Below are 17,987 nucleotides of genomic sequence, written 5' to 3'. Positions count from 1 at the left end.
GTCAACATAAAATAATGTTTAATGCAACAACTGTATTTTTAAAAGTATATGTCAAGAATTGTGGAGAAATAACCAAATATCTGAGTTCTTAAACGTTTGTACAATGCACACCACGCGGTTACACCAGCAGAGCTCTTCATCCGAAATACGCATCAGCCAGTGAGCGCGTTATCGCAGCGTTTGACCCCATACATCCGCGGTTCAACCATTGAGAGTTGTGTTCACAACAAACGTGGTCCACAACGTTTCCTCGGCTGAACGAAAGAATAAAACATCCGGTTTGTTTTGATTTAACGCCAAAATAAAAGCTCAGTTGCGTCATAAAGAGAAAATAGAAATATTATGCCACCATAACACGTGTACATACATTGATTTAAAGTCATGGCAGCGGACTATAATAAAATAAAATTAATTTTAGTTTAGATTAAAATGTAATCTAAATTCAATTAAAAAAAAACAAACAACCTAACTCGGATTAAATGTTTGATTATCAGTAGTAAAAATGAAAAAAAAAAAAAAAACTTGCGGTTTTAAATCCTGTCATGGGTTTCAAAACAATGTATTGTTATCATATGTAATGACCTTACGCAAGTTTGAATACATTTAATTTATTTTGAAAATTATTATACCGGAAATAAAACTCGGTTGCTACGGCCCACTGCTAGCTTAAATGTTTACACCACCAAACACCACGTTTAGCCATAAGTTTACCTCCACAGATAATTCGCTTCAAAAGTCGTGTGTCTTTTAAGAAATGGCCTCGAGAAATTGCGACGTTTCAGCTAGCGGCTTACCTAAAAACTAACGCTCAAAATCCGTAGTGTTTGTTGAAAGTTGTCGACGGTGTAACGAGGAATTTTGTTAACCGGACGTAAGATGTGCTAAGGTGGGTACCGTTTTGCAGTGAGGAAACTGTTGAACTTTAGTGAATTTATTTGTGTGTTTTGCAACATCAACATCGGCCGTATTTTGTGTTTTTATCTCTAGAGTCGTCATCGCTGGCTGCGGGTTTTCCCCCCTGTAAAACGGGCACGATTGTTGAGCATATTATTATGATTTTAAACTATTAGTTAACATGATACCCCCTAAATCAGCGCTGTTAGATTTATATTTGCGCAAATAGACACCATTTTTGTGAGAAGTTTAAAAGGGGGGTACCTGGTGCATTGGTGATTTTAAAGTTCATTAAATTTCCTAAATTTATACCTTGTCTACAGCTGAGATGTGCTGGACATGAACTTTAAAAGTAACCAAACGTGCAACTTTTAAAAATGACCATAAGCACATTTTAATTTTGTTTGTTTAGCCTTTAGCCTTTAGCCTATACTGATGTGAGAATATGGAACACATAATTTTGTTAATATTTTAAGCTTCTGGTTAAGGCGACTCAACACATTCATTAAGCATCAATAATTGATTTTTTTTTTTTTTTTTTAAATGTTATGCTTAAATGTGTAAATAAAAATAAAGTAGAAAGTTTTGATTCTGCTCCTCTCTCTTCCCTGAACCATTATAGATGCCGTCTTTTGATTTGTTGGATAAAGTGGAACTTTTTCTGCGGACAAGAAGTTTTCCTGCCGGAACACTAAAAAGTGCAAAGAGAGTCACCAGAGCGGCCAGCAAACACTACGTCTATAGAGGTATGCAAAAGACAGTGATTTGTTGAACTATTATTATTTCTTTAAAAAAAAAACAAACAAAAAAAACGACACTCATCCTCTGTCTGTCCTCCAGATGGCCTTCTGTGGCGTTCTTACAGAGGCCGCTTCCTCCGGGTGGTCAGGAGCGACGAGGAAGTCAGGGAGCTCCTGACCCGTTACCATGATAATAACAACCATGCTGGTCGCACCAGGGCCGTGAAGGAGATCATGGTGCGTTTGACACGTGTTGTTTAAATGGTAGAACAGATGTTATGTGATTATTAAAAAAAAAAAAAAAAAAAAAGACTTGATGCTAAGGTGATGCTACAGACAAAACTTGTCCCTCCACCTCCAGCTGATGTACTACTGGGTAGGAGTGACGGAGGCGGTGAAGAACTGGGTTAAAGCCTGTACTTACTGCCAGAGCCGAGTTCCTGCTGAACCACCTGAGCCTCCTGTCCGCTTCTGCCTGGCCTACGGCTGCGATGCATCCAGCTACGTTTACCCCAACCTCAGCTTCCACAGGTGACAACATTCCGGCTGCTTTTAATCAAACCTGTGGTCTTGCGATTGAGCCCAAATATGACAATTTATCAAATTTGGTCAGATTAATACAGTTATTTCCCTTTAAACAATAATGATAATTGATAGGATCACACAGTTAGTGCCGAGGTCTTGCTCCTAGTTAGCTGCCATCTGACAGTGAACTTAATATGAAAGATTTTACTCACTGGACCTTGAAAGAACTGAAACAAATCAATGTTGATCCACCGTACCATCCAAACCAAGAAAAGAAGGTCTTTGTATTCATTCAAGTAAGTGGCGACAAGAAAGAGCCTTGTGCCACTGTAGCAGCCGACTGTCCTCACGCTCAGAGAAAATCATTTCTTTGCCCCACAGGTTTCCTAAGGACACAACTCGTCGGCGCCAGTGGCTGGAGGTGGCCCAGAGGGACGAAGGCTCGTTACGCATGACCTCCTGCCTCTGCTCCAGACACTTTGACCCGTCCTGCTTTCTCTTGGGCGAGGACGGTCAGCTCAACCTGTCACCCGACGCCGTGCCCACAATCATTCTGGGCTCCATCGCAAACGAGGTGCCGAGATATTGCCATCATCATTATTATTATTAACTTTTTTCCACCAACAAGGTGAAATTGGATCATTTTTTAGAATATAATAGAATAGCATGCCTTTATTTGTCCCACGTTGGGGAAATTTGAAGAATCACAGCAGCATATAGAGTGCAAAAAGAAGATGGACAAATGATGTAAATCAAAAAGAAATGAAAAATATACAATAAATCTAGAAATTATTCACATAACTACTTTAGTGTTTTTAAAAATGTTTTATTGAGACTTTACTTTTCACGGTACTCCTGACATTATTTCATGGTGCACTAGTGTGTTACTGAAAACGCATGAAGAAACAAAGCAGAAATGACTTCCGAATCAGCGTCCATTTCATTCCCGTTTGCGTATCCTCAAAAGGCGGCGGTCCTCTGTTTCCAGGTTGGCGTCTCCTCAGACGAAAACTTCCTCCAGTCCAACACGCTGGAAGACCTCCTGTCCACCGCCGCCGCTGTTGAAACGGTGGCTGGCCCCCCCGTGGTGGCGCTGGACAACTCTGAATCCCCGCTGGAGCTGCTGGAGCACCAGTACAGCCTCCCGGCGTCCGACCACAACGTGGTGACCGTCCAGGCGACGACCGACTACGAGAGGCGGAAGGCTTCCAGCGAGAGCTACTTTACCATCTACAATCAGATTGCCAGGTGGAGCAACGGCAACCCCACTGACTCTGTGCTCACTTCAGAATGAGCAAAGCGGCGTTTTCACATTAATCCGTGCACTTCTTCTTTGCATCCTGCAGGTATCTGAGTCACAGAGTTTTACCGATGGAAAGCAAGAAAAGCAGATTTGCTTTGAAGAGGATGGCCAAGCGGTTTGGGCTCATAGGTGCAGGAAGAGAACTTTTAAAACTTCTGGTTATTCTCAACAGACCATCAGACCATCAGACCTTTGCTTTTTTTTCAGAAGGAGAAAGAAAACCTTTGATCTTTTCTTTCAGATGGAGTTCTGATGTACACTCGGGTGTTTCCTCCTCTCAGAGTACCGCGTAGCAGAGAAGAGGTTTGTGGGATTTGTTCAGGGTGGTGAACTTAATTCCTCACCTTCTGTCTCCTGATCCTTCAGCCGTTGCAATAGGAGGTTAAACTAAAGGAGGGAACTCTGAAAGAAAACAGAGCACACAAACCATAAAGCTGTCCGATTATCAGCACAGTTTTAAAGGGGAATAACAAAACGCTGTATCGGCAACAATCCTCTATGTATCACAAACCAAAGGACCGCTATCACATGAGCTTGACGCCATTTTTTTGTTCCCAGGTGAACTCCATCCTGAAGCAGTTCCATGACAACCAGGGCCACTATGGCCAGGGCATTTGCCAGCGAGAGATCATTAAGCACTTTTACTGGACCACCATGACCCGGGACCTGAGCCAGTGGATCAACAACTGCAACACCTGCCTGAACAGAACCAAGAGGAAGTGGCTCCGCTGCAGCATCACCAACTGCAAGAACTGCTGTGGTCCAGTGGAGAGGGGCCTGGGCCTCACCTTTCACAAGTACGTTTCAGTCATAGTCCAACTGTCCAGAAGATGGAAACATCTGGTTTGTTTTTTTTTGCTTTCTTACCCCATACGTATTTAGTTTTATTTCTTTATTTCTTTTTAAATTTTTTTTTTTTTTTTCGTCTCTTTGCACTATATTGATGCTCATGACGTTTTTTTTCAGACAGATCCATATAGAGGAATATCACAAAAGTGTCACGGAAACACTTTTTTCACATTGACACGTCAGCGGAGGTGACGTACGGGGTCATGTGACCAGTTCACTGACCAGTGAAAATGGCGCAGTATGGCCAATGTTTTTGACAAGTCATCAAAGAGAAAAATGTGACAACCATTCTGGACAGCAAACAACATTGAAATGCAGATTTATACAAGACATTTTGTACCTACTTACAGTGGATTCTAGAGGGACGAGATTTGACCAGAATTACGGCTTATGCGCTTCACACCATTCAGTGGAAACACCTGCAAATCACAATTGTACCTTTGTCGAAATGTTAGAAATGTCACTTTTATTTTGCCATAAACTGTGATGGAAGCGCAGCTGCTGCCGTCTTGTGGCCCTGCGATCTCTAAATGCTTTCTGACTTCAATTCCTGACAGGTTCCCTCTGAACAACGACCCCCTGCTCACTCAGTGGATCAAGGCCGTGGGCCGATGCAGCTGGCACCCTCGGCTGCGCTCGTCCATCTGTTCGGCCCATTTCAGCGAGGACTGCTTCGACCGCGGTGGGGAGAAGGTCTGCCTGCGCCCAGGCTCCGTGCCCACGCTCAAGGTCCACAGCGGCTCAAATGTAAGGTCACAGTCCAGACTCGTCTCCCAAATCTTCTGGATGTTCTGGAAGCGCTCGAGCTTTTCAACCCGGCGGTGTTATAAACAAGCTGATTGGCTGCAACCGTTTCATCCGCAGGCCACGCGGGATCAAGACCAGGCTGCCGGTGCTGAGGAGGTCTGTTGCGTTTCATTCACTTGACAAGAAAAAAGTTTTTGGTCTCCTCGTGCATTTCTGATGCACGGTATTGTCTGAAGAATCAGTCTGAAAATCCCCAAGTCCAGTTCAGTGAAGTGCAACTGAGACAACGTCACTGAGAAGAATTTAGTCTTCTTATTTTGTCTGGTTAGTAATAAACAGCAAAATGATTTGCATTGGTTTGTTCCTCTGATGCAGCCAAACTGTTGAAACACAGACAAAAACTCTCTGGCAAATATTTCTTGACAGTTATTGGCAGTGAGTAAACTTTGAAGGGCGTCCAAAAACTTCTGGTTTCCTGTCCTGCATGCGTGTGACCACCCACACACACACACACACACACACACACACACACACACACACCACCATCCTGCATTCGTGCTCTCTCAAATGTGGAATAGTGTGACTGTAAAGATCCTTTGACCTTTGACCTGCAGAACATTGCGTTGCCCTTCGTTAGGTCCCTCCTCCTCTAAAGTTCAGACACGTTTGCTTCACTCGTTTCCAACCCACCAATTTGTGTGCGTGCAGGCATTTTTTGCCAAGTACGACGCAGCCGCACTCTACCTGAGCAGACGCAAGTATCCTCCCGGGTTGACCTACGTGGAGAAGAACACCTTCAGGAGGTTCTGCAAGAAGTTCCTCATCAAAGGTTTGCAGAAAAGCGATCGCGACGCATTTCAGTTTTGTTTTTTTATTGAGGAAATGAGCGAGAGCTGAACTGAACCGAAGAGACTGATTGAAGATGCGCTCTTCACTCTGTCTCTCAGACGATGAGCTCCACATCATGATCAAAGAGCAGGTTCTGTTGGTTCTGAGGAGCAGGCAGCAGGTTGACGAGGCCTTGGTCAATTATCACAACGAGCTGAATCATCTCGACGTCAACAAGTGCCTCAGGCTGCTCAATGAAAGGTTCGGACTGAAGAAATTGAAGCCCATCGGTGCCCACGAAGCTGTAAACGTCAACTAAAACAGTGACGGATGGAAAATAGAGAACCTTGACGTACAGTGGATGTGGCGCTCTCATGTTTCCAACAGGTACTTCTGGAAAACCATGAGGTCCGATGTGGTGAAGTGGATCAAAAACTGCCCTCAGTGCAGCAGCAGGAAGAGGAAACCAGCAGAAATGGGGGCGGAGTCGCACCTGGAGGCGCTGTCGCTGCCGCAGGTGCACGATGACGTCGACAGGTGCGTAAGACCCGGGCTGCAGCCGCTTGTTCAACGCTCTACAAGATCAAGGATGAGACAGGAGTTCGTTCACCTCATCGACCTCCAGCTACTGTCATTACAGCAAAAAGAATGCATGTACGTATATGCTGGAATGAATAAATATAGCACAATGACAAACACATTCTCTGTCTGCATCCAGTGGGAATAATGACGAGTGCAGTGATGTGGTGGAGGAGGAGGAGGAGGAGGAGGAGGAGCAGCAGGAGGAGGAGGAGCGTGAAGATGAGAACGAGGGAAGTGGGAGGCTGAATGATGAAGGAGCCCAGCCAGCAGCACTTCCAGAGGTAAGAGGTCAACAGGGAGGCTGTCACTCATGATTCTGTGCCCCTCTCAGTCAAGCATTTAATACAAACATGAAGAAATTATACTGGATATTTTATATTTGAAGCACAATTTTGTGAAAAATGACTCAACACCTCATCCTCTTTCTGTCTTTGTCTCCTCAATCGTAGCAAAAAACTCTGCAAAAAATTCCCATCCTGGTTCATCTCAAGTCCCCCATCAGCGTCCAGCCCAACACCCCCATCATCTTCAAGCCCAGGGGTCCCAACACGCCTTTTGTGGCCAGAATCTGGTCCTTTAAGAAATCGGGGCCCGAGGTCCAGCAGGAGACGAGCGGCGTCTCTGAGATCCTGCCGGAGAACCACAGTCTGGTGCAGGTGGTTCAGGCCGAACCTCAACCAGAGCAGCAGGCGCCCCCTGCAGGCCCGCGACAGGCGGGCGGCGCTGTGACGTGTCTCAGCGCACCCAGAGCCCTCGCACTTCCTGTGCAAACTCCCACCGCCAGCGGAGGAGCGAGTCAGAGCCAGACGATGCCAGACGGCAGCGTCCAGCCCCCGGAGAAGAGGAGGAGGGACGCGGAGGCGGGGTCCAAGAAAAGGTCCCGATGCGGTCAAGACCCCGTCAAGGCTCCCAGCACCAAACCCTGGCCGGTGTTCACCATCCCCAAAGCACCGCCTGACTGCGATGGGTAAGACAAGCGCTCTCTCAGAAAACACCTGTCAGTGAAATCTTCCGATTGGAAGAATTTGGAAAACTACGTCAAAACTGAAAACAATTATTTTTCGCTGAGCAGTCAGATTCATTAAATGTCCAGCGTGTAACGTTTGTAGATTTTTGTAGAAGAAACAGCGACATCAAGTGGTTACAATTTAGATTGCACCGTCTTTCTCTCGCTCTCCCTCCCTCGCCCTCCTGAGCTTGCCAGTAAACTACGGTGGCCCTGCGCACCCAAACACCTGGATACCTCGTCCACCTTCTTCTTCTTCGTTGGTTCATTTGATTTATATTTGGTTTGTATACATAAATACATTGACATTCCTTGTTGGTCCAGCAGCCCTGCTTCCCAGCGGAGAGGCCGGGCTCCTCAGGCTCGGACGGTGCTGCAGCAGTGCAGCACGGCGAAGGTCAAGACCAAACCAGCGCTGGACGGCGCCGAGGCCGAGTGGGCAGAGGTCGGCGCTGTTGATTCATAGCGATTCACAGTAGATGTTTATTGGACGGCCAGATGTTCACTGTGCGTCTCTGTCCTCAGATCCAGGAGGGGATGGTCGTGTACGTGTGCTTCCTGCAAGGAGCCACCGATGACATCATCCACGACATGGGTGAGACGTCTTTTCCTTTCCCCCCCACCCCCTTTGCTGTTTGCAGAAGGCTGCAAGCAGCAACGTACAAATACTTTGTGTTACTGGACTTCAGTAGGTGTTTCAGGTACCTGTACTTTACTTGAGTATTTTTTTTTTTACTTTTTCTGATGGCTTTTTGCTTTAACTCCCTACATTTGCAGACAAAGATCTGTACCTGGAAAAACAAGCTTGTTGCTTTTGTGCTTAAAAGCTATAAATTCTTGAAGCGGAGGTGTTTGAACTCTGCCGTTGTGTCGTTGAATATAGAAGTGGATCATATTTTAGATCTTTGGTCAAAATTATCCTGTTCCAATTTTTTTAATTTTTGCTAAATCATCAACAAGTTGTATTGTTTCAGTAATGGCGAAACACAGGAAAACCAGCACGTCACCACAGGCACTGGGTTTAACGGTTGCGTGAATTGGGAGTAAGAAATCTTTCGATTCGTAACCTGGTCCACTTTTCCACTTTGTCCTTCCAAAAAAGCCGAGCGGCTGATGACGACCAAGCTGTTCCGGAAGGAGAACGGGCGCATGGTGTCGGTGCTGGACCTGCCCGGCAGCGTCCTGCTGGTCCCCCAGGAGTCGCTGCTGGGCCGCCCGCTCAACAGGAGGCAGATCCAGTACAAAGGCGGCTGCGAGCCGTGGTGGGGCGGCCACCTCTTCCTGGAGCTGGTGGCCGCCTGCAGGGAGCTCATGGCCGCCTCGGCCAAGTGCACCAGGGCCAGCGTGAAGGTGGAGCACGGGGTGTACGGGCCCAAGCAGGAGATGGCCATGAGCTCGGCCGAGCCGCTCACCCTCCTGCTGGAGTTCTGATCCCCAGTTTGCCTTTGGTCACTTTGAAGTTATGGATCCGTAATAGAATCACTAAAATTGTGTTGTTTTTTTTTTTTTTTTTTAGCGACTGTGATCTGTCCCCATGCTGCAAGCGGATGGAGTGAATGAAACGTTGCAGCGGTTGGAAAAGGGCTGAAAAATTCCAAGGGGTGGTTCAGACATTTTGGCTCGCAGGACCTCGTTTTGTGCTGCTGTTTCTCACAGGAGATGGTTCCGACAAAATAAAGAATAATGTTAAACGTCACACTCCATTTTGAGGTCGTAAATTTTGGTTCATTTCCATTGTCAGTATACAATAAGACGGTGCTTCCAAAATAAAAACCAGCCTTGCATCACATTGCATTTTCTGAGGTCCTACGTCCAAATTTGTGAACCAACCCTGTTAAGGTTGTCTGACATTTGCTCGCTTCAGTTCTCCTTCAAATAAATGTCATGCCTCCTGTATTCCAAGTAACACCGGAGTCATTGTCCTCGTCTTTTTCACCCGTAACAGCGGTGTGAAAGAAACGGGTCGGCGGTTTGGACAGGTTGGAACACAGTACAAGGTATCGTGATGAATTGTACGACTCTCTATGTTGCTTTGTTGGTGGTGTTGCTTTAGTTCAGATGGGTGCCTGGGTAGCAGCCTCAGTGCCAGGATGGGAACTCACTCGTGGCTTTTTGAGTTGCAACTTTTATGCCAAACCAATATCAACATTTAAAAAATAAATAAATAAATAAATAAATAAAACGTAATGATGTTAATAGGTAAACTTAATAACGCTGGTAATGTCACCTTCCTACATGTTCAAGGTTACGTTCACATGTTAATAGTTTATTCAGGGGGCAATTTGACATCTTTTTTACTGTTAACTTTGCTGAAGTGGCAAAAACTCCAAAGGCTTGACAGCCAGTTCTGAATGGCAGTTTCACATTAAAACACAGCAGTTATCATAGCACCCTTTCATATTGAATAAGTTGGATTTGATGCATGGTGTTTTTAATTTTTTTTGGACTGTGATGAGTGTTTGGGTTTGATTCAATCCTTCTCCACGCCCACTTAGGATTTCTCTTCTGAATGAAGAGAACTGATGCTTGTGTTGCAGAATGCAGACAAACATGCTCTGTTTGCCTGTGTGTCTGTGTGTGTGTGTGTGTCTTAAATCTTCTTGAAGAAATGCTCCTTTGGTCCTCGACACTGCTGTGAAATATTGAACAATCTTCTTACTTCTGAAGGATTCTCTTTATATTGAAGACGTGGTCATGGACGGATCGTTGGGAGTTGAGGATGTGTGTGTGGCCTTGGGGTCAAAGGTCAAAGGGGGCTGCCACTGACTCTGCTTGTCGTTACGACTCCGCGTCAACGCAAAGACGCCGGTCCACTTTGCGTTGAGTGTTCCCTACGTTATTGTTGCACTTCGATAAACGTTCAGTGGCGTCAGGGCTGCCTTGGAAAAGAGGTTTTTAATCTCAGTGGTAAAATAAAAGTTAAATAAAAAAGTATCAGAGGAACCCTCGTCTGTTTTTTTATGTCCCTTTTTAACCATCGGGCTCCTTCAATTCACAGTGCAAAGGGAATATTATACTCGACATGTGATGGGACTCAAAGAAAGACTAAAAGATTAAATAAATCTGAATCTGGTTTTAATTAATGTACATGAACAGAAATTCAAACGAAACCAATGAAAGGAGCTCTGGTGATGAGGAAGAATGTCAGCTTTAGATGGTAAAAAAAAAAAAAAAAAAAGGTCTTCAGGATCAGCAGAGCAAACGCGACGTCTTTGATTTTTTTTGCATCCTGTGAATTATCACACGTCATGTTTTATTTTTTACCGTGCAACTTTGTCAAGAGTTTGCTCCTCGGCCCAACCATTAGGATGGTGAAGGCAAACCACGCTTGCTCTTGATCCCGTTCCTTCCACGAAAACAGTTTTGAGATAAAAGCTTTGCCCCGTAGACTGCACAGCACAGCACTGCACTGCCACGCACTGCCATGCACTGCCTTCTAGGCTGCTTTCCACATGTTCTCCGAAAGTGTAACGAATCACACTGATCTGGTGGATCGAAACTTCTTTTCTCGGAAGTGCAGCAAAGACCTCGTACTGATCGTGTGACAGCTGGAGGAGTGCAGCTTCTCATTCATCATCTTCCCCTCATCCATTAAGAGCGCATATATTAATGTCCAACAATTGTTAATTAAAAAAAAAAAAAAAATCTAAATGTTAAATATGCACACATCAGACTTTTTATGAGACTTGTGTTTTGCTGTTTGGTGTGCAAATCGTCTCCCTGCATCATAAACGACGTAACCACCGTTTCCACGAAGAGCGGAGACGCTGCTCATATATCTAGAAAATTCCCACGCGCGGCACCGGGATCCCGACTGAAGACCACTGAGGAGGTTTTGAGATCGAAACATTCCGACGCCTTTGTGTTAATCGGCTGAATAATTTAGTTGTTAACTCACAACTAAACCCATCAACCTAAAAGGACTTTGATCAACCAAATGACCAAATGAATGTCTCAAGGTCAAGTTTATGCAGTGGTTCAAAACCGCTTCCACCACTTTCCAAAATGCTCATTTTCAAAATTCCTGATCTCTATTTCTTGTCACCCGTCTAACACAAAACTGTTTCTCAGAAAATACTAACAGAGGGTTTGATGCAAAAGAAACCCCAAGAAAAAGTAGCAAGTGTAAAAATTCCAGAGGGTTGAGACGCACCCGAAGACACCAGGAAAGAAACGCTAAGGTCGCCCCTACTCATCTAAACATTCATCGAGAAGTTTCATTTACAATTCACTTTCACTTCAGCCGCCTCATCAACAGGTTTTCCGAATTGGCTTGTTCACAGTGCCAGCCAATGACGTCGCTGCAGAGAGTTGACAGCGAGAATCAGACGCCCAGACAAGCCCCTCCCTCCCCCAGTCTGCTCAGTAGTCCTTTATCTCCCCTTGAAGGCCGACACAGGTGTGTGTGTGTGTGTGTGTTCGAGTCTTCTCACTCGGGGAGCGTTCCATGATGCGTTTTCTGTCCGTTCACCTGGGATCACGTTGCCCCCTCACTGCGACGGCGAGAAGGTCAGAATGATCCAGCCAATGATGAAGTAGAAGAGGAAGACGGGGTAGACCACCAGCGCTTTGCGGTTGGGCGGCTGGCTGTCGGCCAGGAAGGCGGTGGAGGCGAAGGTGGACCAGCCGAAGGAGGCGGTGACCACGGCCAGGCGCACGGCGAAGCTGACGGCACCGGTGCCGCCCACCAGCACCACGCGACACACGGCCATGGCCACCGTCAGCGGCAGGATGCAGTAGCCCAGCACGCACAGGCTCTGGAAGAAGGAGATGGTGCCGCCCAGCAGCTTGGAGTTGAGGGTGATGATGATGGAGCCGAACCAGATGATGACAAAGACCTGCGGGAACAAACCAATGAGTGAGTGAGTGAGTGAGTTAACAACGTGGTTTATGTAAAATACAACCAGTTTCTAGTGTGTTGTTTTATTTCTTATTTTAATGTTTAATGTCTTGTTTCATATGTATATATCTTGCTCTTTATTTTTCTGATTATACCTACAAATATTTTATTTTTCTCTCTATCCTTAGTCAATATATTTCTTGTTCTTTTTGCTGCTGTAATTATGCAAATTTCCCCACCGTGGGATCAATAAAGGTCTTCGTCTTCTTCTTCTAGTGTTTTTTTTTTTTTTTTTTTAACAATTTGAAGCCATTTAAGTACAAAATATACTAAAGAAATGTCAGATGGTGTTAAAAAAAAATTACAAAGTTTATTTTTAGATTAAAGGTGCACCACCACACTGTCCATTTAAAGATTTTTTTATATATTTTTTATATCATAAATAATATTCAATAATAAATAATAGATAAATGAATGAACAAACTCATGGCAACTTGTAAAAACGGATCCTTCCTGTGGATGTGGTCAGTAACTAGAGAGAGGCATCAGCGCCCTTTGTGATGTCACAAAGGGTCGACTTTAATTCATATGGACACACACACACACACACACACACACACACACACACACACACACACACACACACACACCTGTCAAAAAGTTTGTCCACCCCTGCCCTGTTCTAACCACACGAAAATAGAATAAAACGCGCGCACCTCGGCGAACTGGGGTCCCCCCTGGTCGTCGCTGTCCGCCGCGCCGCCCTGCAGCAGCAGCGCCAGCGTCACGCAGAGCAGCAGAGGGCCCCACAGGTCCCAGTCACGCAGCAGCGCCGAGCTGCGCTTCGGGTACAGGACGTGGATGAACTTGTTCCCCACCGCCCGCACATCCCGCAGTATGGTCTCCTTGACGGGCTCGTCCAGCGTGGAGAACTCGTCGTCTCGCCTGGAGGAGCCCATGGGCAGGGAGATGTCCCCCTCCACCGGGATGTCCTCCGAGATGGACACCTCGGACAGCCCCGCCAGCTGTCTGCTAGCCTCCTCCGCCGCCATTTTACCCAGCAAACGGGAGTTTTGCGAGGGCTTCGGGAGCAATGTAGGGAGCTGGGAAAGTGTAGGTAGCGCCTGCTAAACCAATGGTTCAATCGGGAGCAAGTTGGAGGGGCGAATCGCTGTACAGCAGCGGTGGACGGTGGTCAGGTTCGCCCTGCTCTTCTGGAAAGACTGCTGCTCCCTCCTCCACGTCAGCCGCGGATTGTTTACTTCCGGACGTTGGGTACCTATATCCGGTTGTGACGTTCAGGTACCACGTCTAAAGTCAGATTCTGTAACTCTTTCCCGTTCAATAGTGTTTTTGTTTGTTTGTTTGTTTGTTTGTTTGTTTTTTGGGAGAAGGTCACCTGATAGCATTTATCGAGAACACGCAGTTTTGTGTTTTATGCCAGGTGGACCATATGAGTCAATGGGACGATTTATCGCGATGTAAATAATTACCTACTTACGCCTGTGTACAATGGTGATAATAGCTCAGATGACTTTCCGGCACATCTTCGTTATATTCAATACATGTTTGTCACTGTACATCAATACATAACAAAACGATATCGTATACGCAAAATATCTGTATGAAAAAGTAAACAAATTTCGACAAAAAAGGGTTGCATTAACATCACAGTGTGGTCAAAGCTCAAAGTCACGCATGAAGGCGTCACTCCTGTCGCATAGTGATGACGTATTAAACAGCGACGTTGGCGTGCTGTGTTGTTTATATCGGTTTTATTATGGCGATGCTCCTGTTTAACTTGCGTGAACTATGCCTCCTTAGATGTTCTTTTTAGCAATCAAGTTTTTAACAAATTTTAACCTTTTTTTTTTAATCGTGTATCTGTCTGAGAGAACGGGAGTCTCATGGCTTCCTATGGGAAGCAGGTGAAATTAGACTGTGAAGAGCTGCTGAGCCGCTTCCAGAAGACTGAGTCCGTCCGCTTCGAGACTTTCTCCACGATATGGAGGGAAATGAAGTTCTCTGAGATTTTCTAGTATGCCCTTTTATTTCTTATTCTAAACACGTTGATGTTTTGTGTTCTCTGAACGATTCCAAGCCATTTAGAAACATATTTCCCTCGTGTGTCGTACTAAAATTACTAAGACTATGACTCAAAAAAAAGTTGTCATCATTCCTATTTGTATTATAGTGCGTCGAGCTATTGAGCAAAAAAAAAAAAAAGGGACTTTTTTAAAAAGCAATTTTGTCATTCTTTGCTCTGCATATTAATTTTGTCATTCTTTGTTTTTCTTTTGCAGTGGCGGCGTATCGAACAGCCGCAAGCGAGCTTTCACTCGGCTGATCCTGGACAAGGCCTGTTGCTTCTTCCTCCCCCCGTTCAGCTTCCAGATCCGAGTCGGAGGGCTTTATCTGCTGTACAGCCTGCATGGATGTCAGACAGCTGTGCCCACTCAGCATGTCAGAAACATTCGAAATGCTTCTCCCGTTGAAACAGCCGTGCTGTGGTCTGAGCTGTTTTCCTGACCCGTCTCCTCTTCGTGTCCTCAGATCCGCCTGGCGCTGAAGGACTGGGAACACGTGCAGAAGTTTGAGAAGGATGCCAGGGATGCTCAACACTGGGATGCTGTGTACATCCTCCAGCAGATGCTCAGCCATAAAGCTTTTCACTTCACTGCGATGCCCACCCTGGTGAGCTGCCCGTTGCGCTATTGACATTGTCTATTGGCCTGGCAGCGGAGTTAAGGGGGGGCACGTTATGGTTTCCCTAAAGACGTTTAATCTGGCATGTTAGGTTTGGTTGTTTTAGGTTTAGTAATATATTTCATTGAAACACTAGGAAAATAAGTGAAGAAGATGATGTAAAAAAAAATTAAAATCAATTTGATAAAATAGTTAATTCAATGTAATTTCTCACTAAAAGCTAAGCAGAGAATTTACTTATTGATCTGATTTGATGCCTTTCGAAATTCAAATTTATGTAGTACAATTTTCTTTCTTTCAGCTCTGCTTTAATAATAAGAGGAAACCAGAACGCTCCCCTCTGTGCGAGGACTTCATAGAGCGAACGTCTCGTCCACACGAACTGGTCAACCCGGAAACGCTGGAGGTGAGCGCAAACCACACCCTGACACTCTGCAGGACGCTTACGGTCGAGATGAACCCTGAGTCCCTGTCCTTTGACTTTTAGGAGTTATCCAACATCCATGAGCTCTATGCCAAGATGAAAACTGCCGTCACCGCATCATCAGAACAGGCAGTTTCATCCATTGACCTCATCCGTAAGAACCTCGTCCCGGAGCTTCACGGGACTGTGATGGACTTCTACAAGTGGCAGCAGAGTGGGGTGGGACATTTCTGGAGAGAACGTTTGAATATTGCTTCTTTTTTGCACCTTTTGTGTCCGCTGTGGTTTTGATGAGACGCCGTGTCTTGTCAGGATGCCACTGATGACCACAGTGAGGACGACGGTGGTGAAGGACCGTCGTCACAGCAGGAGGTCAGTGCAACTTTCACGGTGCTCCTGCTCCAGTGCGTATCATAGCGTAGTTCTGGAGAAATAGCATGAAGGAATGTTTATTTTGGTTTACAGTGTAAAATAATGCAGTCTTGTGCCATCAACTGACAAAAATGAAAAGTATCCTTCCAAAACAAATGTGCGCATTATGCACACTCAGAACAAAAGTAAAGAAACTCGAAGCTTCTGCTTGCCGATGCTACGCAGTCCATAAGATCACCTGGAATATTAGTGATTGATTCACAATTTAATCATTTATACTTGTAATCATGAAGTATTTCGTCCTTCAATGTTTTTTTTTAAAAACTCAACATAGATCTACACATTTTCAAATTGAAAATGAAACACATCTATATTTAACATTGGTTCTCACCTTACATCATTCAAAGACACTCAAGCCTTTTTAACATATATTTATTTTCATATATAGTATCCATATATCATAGGGTCATATTGAATTCTCAATCTTTGGCAAAATGAATGAAACGCCTCCGTTTTCAAAATGAACCTCCAATGAGAGTTTGCTTCGTGTCCTCAGTCCTCCAAAAGAGCGGACCTCCTGGCCTCCATCAAATCAAGAGCCTTCGGACAGGCGTCAGAGGTTTGTTCTTTGAAAAAAACACTTTTTTTTTTTTTAAAAAAAGCAAAGTTCGAGCTCTGATTTGAACTTCTTGAGCCGAAAGTCGATTTGTGTATGTCAGGCCGTCAGGTCGCGGCGCCATCGTCAAGTACAGTTGGACGTCGCCGGTGATGAGACAGGAGCCCCGCATTTCTCTGGTCAATCCAGGAGACAGAGGAAGCCATCACTTAAAGCCAAAACCAACATGAATGTGAAGATCTCAGGTAACTTCAATTCCAGCTTAACTTTCATTAAAGCGATCAAGGCTGCAAATATTTGCAACAAGAGGTTGTGCTCATGAGTGTTTGTCATCAACTTCCATATAAAATAACAAACATAAGTTCCAGCTTAGTAAAGTACTGCAAATTTTAAATATTTTTTTCCCCCTGAATATTGGGCTGTGCTAATATTTTAAGGGTCATCTGACCTCATAAAAAATACTGAACTGTTCCTTATAATAATTTATTTTTATTTTATTTTATTAATTTTTTTACCTTTTCTTTGAGATGAAACCAATTGTCTTTCTTTCCAGGTGAAATATGGAAAGCTGCCACTGCAATGACTAACATTAGGAATCTCACCACGTTGGACTTCTCCCATAATGGTACACTTGACACACACACACACACACACACACACACACACACACACACACACACACACACACACACACACACACACACACATTTCAATCCTGTGTCTGTCTCTTCTTTACTATTTGTACTCTGCTCGCGTATTCAACATGCGACAGCTGCACTTTTTTGACAAAGGTTAATGAAACAGTTCATTCTTGTCCACTCGCACCAATGATTTAGCGTCGGATAATAATCCTCTGTTTGTGTTCCTTCATGCAGATACAGCAACAACACCAAAAGCAGTTAAAGAGGAGACAAAGTCCACTCCAGAATCAAACGTCTCCTGAATGATTTCACTGATTAAGTTTGTGTCAAAATGTATTTCAAGTTTTGGTCTTTGCCAGGTGTTTTTTTGTTTTTTTGTTTTTTTTTTGTTTTTTTTAAAATAATGTTTAATATTTGATCTGCCAGGTCACTGAAAGATAATGTAAAATGTTTTTATTAAAACAAATGTGTCTATACAATTGTGGTAGATTTTGCAATGCTAGTTTTTCAATTGAACCTGGATAAATAATATTCCGACTTACCTTACTGTATGATTTCCTAGGAAGTGGTTTTGCACCTTCTGGGAATCTAGGACCTTATTAAATGAACCGTTGGTTTAGTTTTGTCACAATAGATGTATTTTACCAACGAGAGAAAACTAGTGCCGCTGGCATATAATGTAAATCTAATATAGCAACCTAAGGTTATGCAACGTGAGCTTTTGGAGGTTAGTAACTGTCGAGGTAATGCAGGTTGCTTTCAGTGGTTGTATTCAAGGTTCTATTCATCTCTACAACGTGCTTCTGCGCTCCATCACACGGAACTCAACCCTTAGAAGTTCGTTCAGGTAGTTCTTCGTTTTCACCAATTTTAAACCGGATATATTTTTGAGCCGCCAGATGCTTTTGGGGTTT

General features: G+C 44.6%; 3 protein-coding genes across 4 annotated transcripts; 2 read left to right on the top strand and 1 right to left on the bottom strand.

The window, feature by feature from the left end:
• Positions 1–117: 117 nt before the first annotated feature.
• LOC142889085 (uncharacterized) lies at positions 118–9,955 on the top strand. Of its 2 annotated transcripts, none has more exons than XM_076027701.1 (19): positions 118–886; positions 1,517–1,640; positions 1,735–1,871; positions 1,996–2,165; positions 2,541–2,733; positions 3,148–3,407; positions 3,506–3,591; positions 3,704–3,765; positions 4,021–4,259; positions 4,869–5,058; positions 5,176–5,214; positions 5,767–5,887; positions 6,006–6,147; positions 6,274–6,423; positions 6,605–6,749; positions 6,918–7,435; positions 7,799–7,919; positions 8,000–8,069; positions 8,577–9,955. In XM_076027701.1, exons 2-19 carry the CDS (start codon positions 1,517–1,519, stop codon positions 8,903–8,905), a joined length of 3,096 nt encoding a protein of 1,031 aa, XP_075883816.1. In that variant the 5' UTR covers positions 118–886; the 3' UTR covers positions 8,906–9,955. The 2 variants fall into 2 exon arrangements, with proteins under 2 accessions (XP_075883816.1, XP_075883817.1); XM_076027702.1 differs by having other exon boundaries at positions 119–886; positions 7,802–7,919.
• Positions 9,956–10,532: 577 nt separating this feature from the next.
• Positions 10,533–13,587, bottom strand: yipf6 (Yip1 domain family, member 6). Its single transcript, XM_076027707.1, has 2 exons — positions 13,031–13,587; positions 10,533–12,312 (listed from the first exon to the last, which is right to left on the bottom strand). Exons 1-2 carry the CDS (start codon positions 13,364–13,366, stop codon positions 11,965–11,967), a joined length of 684 nt encoding a protein of 227 aa, XP_075883822.1. The 5' UTR covers positions 13,367–13,587; the 3' UTR covers positions 10,533–11,964.
• A 473-nt stretch (positions 13,588–14,060) lies between these two features.
• On the top strand, positions 14,061–17,552 carry snapc1b (small nuclear RNA activating complex, polypeptide 1b). Its single transcript, XM_076027705.1, has 10 exons — positions 14,061–14,352; positions 14,618–14,777; positions 14,868–15,008; positions 15,322–15,426; positions 15,508–15,663; positions 15,757–15,816; positions 16,373–16,435; positions 16,536–16,677; positions 16,986–17,057; positions 17,308–17,552. The coding sequence occupies exons 1-10, from the start codon at positions 14,222–14,224 to the stop codon at positions 17,373–17,375; spliced, it is 1,098 nt and encodes a 365-aa protein (XP_075883820.1). The 5' UTR covers positions 14,061–14,221; the 3' UTR covers positions 17,376–17,552.
• The last annotated feature ends 435 nt before the right edge of the window (positions 17,553–17,987 follow it).

This window comes from Nelusetta ayraudi, unplaced genomic scaffold (assembly GCF_046127955.1).
Source record: "Nelusetta ayraudi isolate G7.1 ecotype Tasmania unplaced genomic scaffold, CSIRO-AGI_Nayr_v1 ptg000021l, whole genome shotgun sequence".
In the NCBI taxonomy this organism is placed as follows: Eukaryota; Metazoa; Chordata; class Actinopteri; order Tetraodontiformes; family Monacanthidae; genus Nelusetta; species Nelusetta ayraudi.
The sequence above is the reverse complement of the archived record's forward strand: the minus strand, read 5'-3'. Positions and strand labels throughout refer to the sequence as shown.